Source organism: Brassica oleracea, chromosome C9 (assembly GCF_000695525.1).
Source record: "Brassica oleracea var. oleracea cultivar TO1000 chromosome C9, BOL, whole genome shotgun sequence".
In the NCBI taxonomy this organism is placed as follows: Eukaryota; Viridiplantae; Streptophyta; class Magnoliopsida; order Brassicales; family Brassicaceae; genus Brassica; species Brassica oleracea.
Genome location: NC_027756.1, coordinates 23,307,844 through 23,316,147, shown reverse-complemented (window position 1 = coordinate 23,316,147; position 8,304 = coordinate 23,307,844). Strand labels below are relative to the sequence as shown.

General features: G+C 27.5%; 1 protein-coding gene across 1 annotated transcript; it reads left to right on the top strand.

Moving 5' to 3' along the window:
- The first annotated feature begins 3,422 nt into the window (after nt 1–3,422).
- On the top strand, nt 3,423–7,797 carry LOC106316423. The gene is made up of 2 exons (XM_013754307.1): nt 3,423–3,972; nt 7,167–7,797. The coding sequence occupies exons 1-2, from the start codon at nt 3,471–3,473 to the stop codon at nt 7,538–7,540; spliced, it is 876 nt and encodes a 291-aa protein (XP_013609761.1). The 5' UTR covers nt 3,423–3,470; the 3' UTR covers nt 7,541–7,797.
- Nucleotides 7,798–8,304: the final 507 nt, after the last annotated feature.

Here is an 8,304-nt window from a genome sequence, read left to right as displayed (position 1 = left end):
TCATTTAAATTTAATAACATATCCTATCAAATAAATAAAAAATTTGGATTAATACAATTGATTTATATGTTCGCACCAATTTAATTATATTTTTAATAGTTACTGACTTTTAATTATTTAATATATATTTATTATTTTATAATATGTAAAAATATTTAATACATAAAATAATTTATATATATAATGTTGATTCCGCGCAAGGCACGGATCTTAACCTAGTATATATAATATACCTAGATGTAATATATGTCTACCAATCATGAATGTATGCATGATCGTCTATAATGTATTATGTATGCATTACGCTTTATTGTATGTGCATGGCAAGACATTGTTACTAGGAGTGGACACTTCGATTATTTTCTCGATTCGGTTCGGGTTTGGCTCGGTTTGGTTAGTTCGGTTCTAGTATTTTTCCAATTGAAATAAACCATAGTTAGTTTGGTTTGGTTCGGTTTGTGTTCGGTTTGTATTTGGTTCGGTTGGATTTATTTTTTGGATCAGTTTATTTAGGTTCTTCTTAGTTTAATTTTTTTAATAGAAGAATTATGTTTTAAAACATAAATTATGTAAACATAAACTATGTAAACTAAATTCAATATAAAACTGAAACAAAAATCTTTAAATAATCACAAAATATATAATTAAGAACTAAAACAAATGAAAGGTAACTAAAAAAAACCCAACATCATTAGTAATGTCTCTTATATCATTATTAAAAAGTTAGCAATGAATCATCTTCCATGTGACGCTGTGGAGAAGAACTTTTGTTTTTAATAAATTTTTCTTTAGGTTTTAGGTTTTTGGTTTAGATTTAACATCCATATTTTTACGTATATAAGAATATAAAGACTTTTCTATTTTTTTAAATCAAATATTTTAATGATTACATATTCGGTTAGAAGAATATATGTTAATAAATGAAAAATGGAAAATATGTGGTATGGTATTAGAATTTTAGTATATTGGTATTACTAATATTTTTAATTTAAATAATTACAAAAACACATCGGTTTCTCGTTTCGGTTCGGTTTAAAACCGAACCATTCGGGTTGGGAAAATCTTCAACCAAATGGTTTGAAATAGACTTTGATTCGGTTTGAATCAGTTTCGGTTCAGTTGGTTCGGTTTGACTCGGTTCGGTTCGGTTTTTTTGTCCACCCCTAATTGTTACACAGCAATGTCATGCAACGTTAGGAGTGTAAATAATGTATTATATTTACTTGACTTCATACGCGTATAAACTAAGACATGCATATATATTACTTATGTACACACTAGAATAATAGATCCTTATATGAAGCATGGTGAACTTTCATTGGCTCTTTGGCTTTTTAATATTCAGAAAAAAAGTTTCTCAAAGGTCACAATCTTGACCTAGCTCGTATTCTATACAATTAGTAACATGATAGCAAAACTATCTTTACGTTAACATCCAACTTAACTTGCTCATATGTTAAACCATGGAAAAATGCAACAAGATATTTAATTACTCTCATTTTATATTCAAAAGCGCAGATAGTATTCTACGCATACAGTCTTTGATATGAATATATATTAGAACTTCCATTTAGTTTTTTTTTTGAACAAAAACTTCCATTTAGTTCTTAAAGTTTTTTTTTTTTTTTTGTAAAAGGAGTTCTTAAAGTTTATATTCACGTAATCACGATAGATATTGCTAAGCTTCTTGTCTCGTCGATCCAGTAGACAATTATAAAAAATATTCAAATATATATCTTCTGCAGTGAGATAAGATAGACTGCATATTTTGAGTCTTGACCTTTTCAAACAATCAATTAATGTCGACATGAGTTACATATTAAATCCATCTATGTTTTATGTACTATCTTTAAATCAATCGACGTACATAGTTAAATTTTCAAAACCAAAACTGGTTTTCATGCAAATAGTAACATTGAGGCTATTCTATTAGTTTATGTTCTAATTACTCACTAAGTTTTTGTTTTTTTTTTTGAAAGAAAACTCACTAAGTTTTAGTTGGAACGCCAGAGTTATTTTTAGTAGATAGATTAGATGTAATATCATAGTTCTCTTTTCTTATTTTTTTTTTTTGGAAAAGAACTTTTTATTTAATGTAATATCATAGCTAGAGAGTACATTCTTTATAAAAAATAATAATATCATAGCTAGAGGGTACTAGAGAATCTTTATCGTTCAGAACCTTAAGAAAACAAAATCAAAGCATTATTATTCTAATTAAATAATTTCGATGTGAACATGTGTAAAGAGAGATATTTATATGATGACATGTAGGGAGATGTTTTAGTTTTAGATACCTATTTAGAATTTCGTGGTAGAAATGCCTTTAGTGCTGCAAATTATTGTGGTTCTCTATAACACTTGAATGATATTTTTACCATTAAAATAATTGAAATAATAATATACAATACAAAATTAATAATTTAATATTTACGAAATAAATTTATTCAAAAATTTATTAAATTTTATGTTAAACTAGTATAAAATACAACATAATTTAATAAAATAATAACATTTAGAAAACTATTAGGTAATAAATTTATTTTCCTTTTAAAATCGCAAAATTTTTTATTTTTTCAACCATAATAAAAAATTGTATTGTTTATTTTTTCAAGCATAAATATAAGCATAATAAAAGATTGTATTGTTTATTTTTTCAAAATAAATTTCATCTTTAGTTCTTATTTTTATTTTAATAGTTTGATGTTATTATATTATATTATATCTTAAAACTCATTTTTCTATAATATGTATTCAAGATATGAAAATATGTCAAATAATCAAATAAATGTAGATGATATTCAAATTTATAAAGTCTAATTAATATATACATGAAATAGTATTTTTAAAAAATATATAAACATATTCTTATAAAAAATTATAATTTTGAACTGCTAACTCTATAAATTAGTAAAATAATATAGCTTAGTATTAATTTAAAAAGTTTTTATTGTATGTGTTAAAAGCTAAATCGAAGTATTTTTCAGATTTGGTCCTTTCAATGTCTGAGTTCCAAGCGGTTCAATGTATTCCCAAATGGTCTTTGTCTTTGGTTGACTAAAAAATAAGCCATACATTTTTTTTTGGAAAAGTTAAGGCATGCATTTTTATAAAAATAATAATTGTTAAAAGATAAAATAATAATTCAGTATATATATAATAGTTGTTACTTAGTTCTTATTTAAGAATATAAATTATGCTATGGTTTATACATGAATTTTTCTTATAACATCTCTATTATTAAAAACTGATTCATTTAAAAAAAAATAGACTGATTCATTATTTATCATTTTTATCGTTGGTTTATATTTATTTTAATTAGATTAATCGAACTTTAACAGAGCAAACATCGCTTTTGGTTTTGTTTGTATAAATCTAAAAAAGGGTTGAATGGGTACGATATAAGGCTTCGTACAAAGAAACAGAGGCTAAAACACACACAAAAAGAGATCAAAATAAAGACAAAGATAATGTTAACAGCGAGGGCATGGATCATCGCTTCAGGTTTGGTCGGAGCTATATCACTAATGCTCCGATCAGCGTTGAACTTTTCCGTCACCGGATTCCATTTCTCTCTCCCTACCTTTAACCCCCTCTTCTTCATCATCAACGGAATCATCTTTGCTCTAGCCGCCTCCTCTTCTCTCTTTGGCCATGGATCTGACTCTCCGGCCACGGAGCATAACCACGATCATGATACATATCATCACTATGAACATGATGACGATAACCATAGCCAGAACCATGCCCACGACCGTTCTTGGAATAACTCATCATCCGATTATTCGTTTGATCAACACAATAATAAGGTTCCCGAGGACGAAAAGTTAACGGTGAGGCCAGAGAGTGGAGGATCTTTTGGTAATCGTAAACCGGTTTCTTCTCCCAAGAGTCGTTTTCCGTCAACGGCGCCGAAGAAACCTGCTGAACTCCGACGTCCACCTACGGTCCCTTCAAAGACTTTTCCACAAGGTATGTATTATACTATTATAGTATTATATGTCCCTATGTATATCTTAGACTTGTTACTTGTTAGTAGTAGTATAGAGTATACTTAAAACTTTTTTACTTTACAACTCATAGCCATTAATTAAATCTTATTTTAGTATATGAAGGTAAATGTTCCAACCTAAAATAAATTTGTGATTAGATTGATTCAACTTTCATAATATACTTAGAATGTCTTCTAAATTACGGTTTGAGGTTTTGTTCCTATGTATTCGAAGATGATGGCTAAATATTTGGAAAAATCGATATACCAGTTATGGATAGAGTTGGATTGCGTACATCAGATTTTTATACAAATTAGATATATTTCCAACGTAAAATCGAATTGGTGACAACTGAATTGATTTATCTTTAAATGTTACTAGGTGCGTGCCGGACATTAACATTAATATTAAATTGATAATTACATATTTATAACTATATAATACTTATGTTACATGTATATGGTTAATATGAAAGATTTAATGTTACATATTGATATTTATACTATGTTCATATGAACAAAGAATACATTAGAAAGTTTAGAAAATGTTCACATTTAACACTAATATTAAAACATCAGAAAAAAATAATTGAGAAAAAAACAAATATTTCACGCGGAACCTCGATAAAAAAATTAGCCATAAAATATAAAAGAGAGATTTGAATTATCTGAGATTTATTATCATTGGTTTCATTGTAACAGCAGATATGATTTACAGTTTCTTTCTCTGAGCCTTGAATCAGAAAAGAGGTAATTCTAACAAAAATATTTAAAGATGTAAACAATCCTCAAAAGATAACAAATTATATAATTGATAGGACAACGTCAATGAGTTTCAAAGTTTTTTAAAAGCTTTGAGATTACCTTTGGCTCTCAGACGTATCGAAGAGGATCACGCACAACAAATAAATTGCACTTGATTAGCATACACATCTTATATTATATTCTTGATAAGTGATTTAACTTTATAAAAAAAAGAATTACCTTTTTCGAAAGGGATGATCAGTTCCTGGATAAACAAAGTCGTCTCTTTTTGTTAGTTGAATCACTACTGATGCAAAAATATAGATATAGATACAACATGGAGAGAAAGAGAACAAAAATAAACGGAGAAAAAGAATCTCCCATAAAATTACCAGTAATGGTGTTCCCGTCTATGAGTTACTTATTGATTATCATACACATGCGTAAGATCACAAAAGTAGAATTTAAATTAGAACGATCAAAAACATATGAAAACTTAAAAGATAGATGCGTGAAACTAATTGGGGTGGCGTGATATATATATAGCAAATTAGTTTAAGTTTCTAAATGACATAGTTTTCAAGAGAAGCTATGAGACAAAATATCCTCTAATAAATTTTAATTCAGCAATGAGATAGAATATCTTCTAATAAATTTTTAAAGATATTCTGGTTATAATATATACATAATTTTGGTAACTCAAATCTTGCTATATATATATTTAAATATTAAATGCATGATATTAGGAATGAAGATATCTCGTCAGTTGATTGCAACTGGTTTTTGATAAAACAAGTCCCACTATAAGGATTTAAATAATAGATAATAAGGAAAGAATAAAAAAATTTAACGTTAAAACCCCTCAACTAAATTTGTTTTGGGTAAAAACCCCTCAAACTAAGTATTTAACGAAAAACTCTCTAAACTAACTTTATTTAATGAATTAAACTCTAACATGTCATAATTACTATTACTACCAGTAAATTTTTAGTTTAGGGGTTTCTATACTAAGTAAACATAGTTGAGGAATTTTACCTTTAAAAATGAAAACAATTCAAAATATTGTAATAGGAGGATAAATTTTCAAAATACATTTTATAAATTAATGTATAAGCTTCTATAAATGACTTAGAACCTCTTATAATAATTTAAAATGTCTGATTTTTATAAATGTATTTATAATTTTATAAATGATTTATAAAGCATGCATTGAATTATTAGACATTAATAGTTATTATGATACTTTATATACAAATATAATTCTTTCTATACGAATATAAAATCATTATATCAATTCAAATAAACACTTTTGTTTATTATTTTATGTAATTTATAAATATATAAAAAATTGATCGCATCATTACTCTTTCGTAGTTTCAATTATCCTTTCCTTTTAGATATAATTATAATAAATAAAATTAAAAATCATCGGTCAATCAAATTATAACAATTTGAAGAGTTCATTTATGATCAACACGTAATAAAAATCACTTATGTGACTTCTCAATCAATATATAGTAGGATTTATATTTTTATAAAAAATTTATAACACTATATAAATAATTTTAAAATTCTGATAAATTTATTCGGTAAACAACGATAAATAATTTAAAAATCATATTAATAAACATGTTTAGATTTTGTAATATTTAAAATAGTTATTATATAATTATATTCGAATACAATTCATCAAGTAGAGTATAAAACTATTATAATTATCTTATATAAAAATTCGTTCATTATATTTTATAGTTTATAAATATTAAAAGTAATAAATATAACATTATTAATCTTTCTATAATTTCGAGAATTAGTTGCCATAAATTGTTATTTGTAATATTCTTTAGATTATATGGCAAGTGATGTTAAATGTTTTTAGATTTACATTAAATTTTTAGATATAATTTAAATAAATAAAAATTAAAAACAATCGACCAATCAAATTATAACAATTTTTTTTGAAACTTCACCTATGAGCGATACGTCACGAAACCTCACTAAAGTGACTTCTCTTTTAATATATAGGGGATTTTGAATCCAAGACTTTGTTTCTAATATTCTATTTCTAGCCAATTACGTTGAAAATCATATATGCAAACATTATCCAGGCCACACGAGATCTTTTTTCCAAAAGAAAAAGGGTCATTTTATATATGAATATGTTTTGCAAATAACACTAGAAACATATGATACATAAAATTTTGCCTCGGACTAATCTATGATACATTCAATTAATTTGAAATGATATTTTCATGTAATCACGTACGGTTTTCGTTGAGAAAACCATGATTAGTTTTGGAAGTAATCTAGTTAGAATATTTACTTTTTGACCCATAGTTCAAATTATACAGAATGTTTATTTAAAACTGCTAAAAGCCTCAATTAACTAGAATTTTTTTTTATCTATATGTATAAATGATTATTATATCAGATGACAAATCGGGTGATGAGAGCGAGACCATGGATGAGATGTGGAAGAGAGTCAAAGCCGAAAAACAACCAACGAAACCTAACACGGTTCAAGGCCACGTTATTTCAAGAAACGACTCAAGAATGTCCACATCATCGTGTCCATCACCGTCGCGAGCGAGGAGGCCTCCTCCGTCGTCGTCGGGGTCGGGAAAGAAGTTGACGGATAGAATTCCGTCGTGGGGGAATTTGAAAAAGGATTTATCAATGGGAAGAGATGAGCTCAATTCACGAGTCGAAGCTTTCATAAGAAAATTCAACGATGAGATGAAATTGCAAAGGTTGGAATCTTTAAGACGTTACAAACTTTTCCGTCGTCGGAGCGAGGAACAGTAAAGATGTCGATATAATGGAAGGAGCATACCAAAACGATGGTGCATTTTATACTATTTTCCTTTTTGGTAAGCTTTGTTTCATCCACACTCCATACGGGTATTAGTTTGTATCTACTCAAAGCCAGAATGTTCAAGTTAATATTCAACATTCAACGACGTGTGTCTTCTGTAATCATTATCTAGAAGGTTAGATGTGCATTTGTGTGTCTAAACTTTAGATTTGCGTTGGTATTGTAAGAAAATGTGTTTCTTTATTAATTAGTTATGTATAAAAATTGGTATAAAACATGTAAAATCGTGTGCCACATTCTTTCTGATTTTACTTGTTCTTTTTTTTTGTGTAAAGTGAATAAGTGATTATGTATCTCAATCTATAATCACATTTGAAGTCAACAGAGGTGATCTCCAAGATGTGTGGGGTATAAAACAAAAGATTATGTTGATAAAATCATCGCGAAAATCATTTCCAAGATGTGTTGGCCAATAGCACTGTGTCACACACACTTCAAAATCATCGTGAAAATCCTCAATCACTATAAAATCATCGCGAAAATCCTCAATCCACAGACTGAAGCCATTACTGCCTCATCTCATCTCAAAATCTTAATCTGTCTTCGTTTCGGGTCGGACAATTACGGATAATGTCCTTATTATTCATGAAACTCCACTTCAAGCAAGGAAGTATTGTTCCATGGCTGTCAAAACATACATGAGTAAAGCTTACGACATGAATAAATGGAGCTTCTTACACATGGTCCTCTCAAA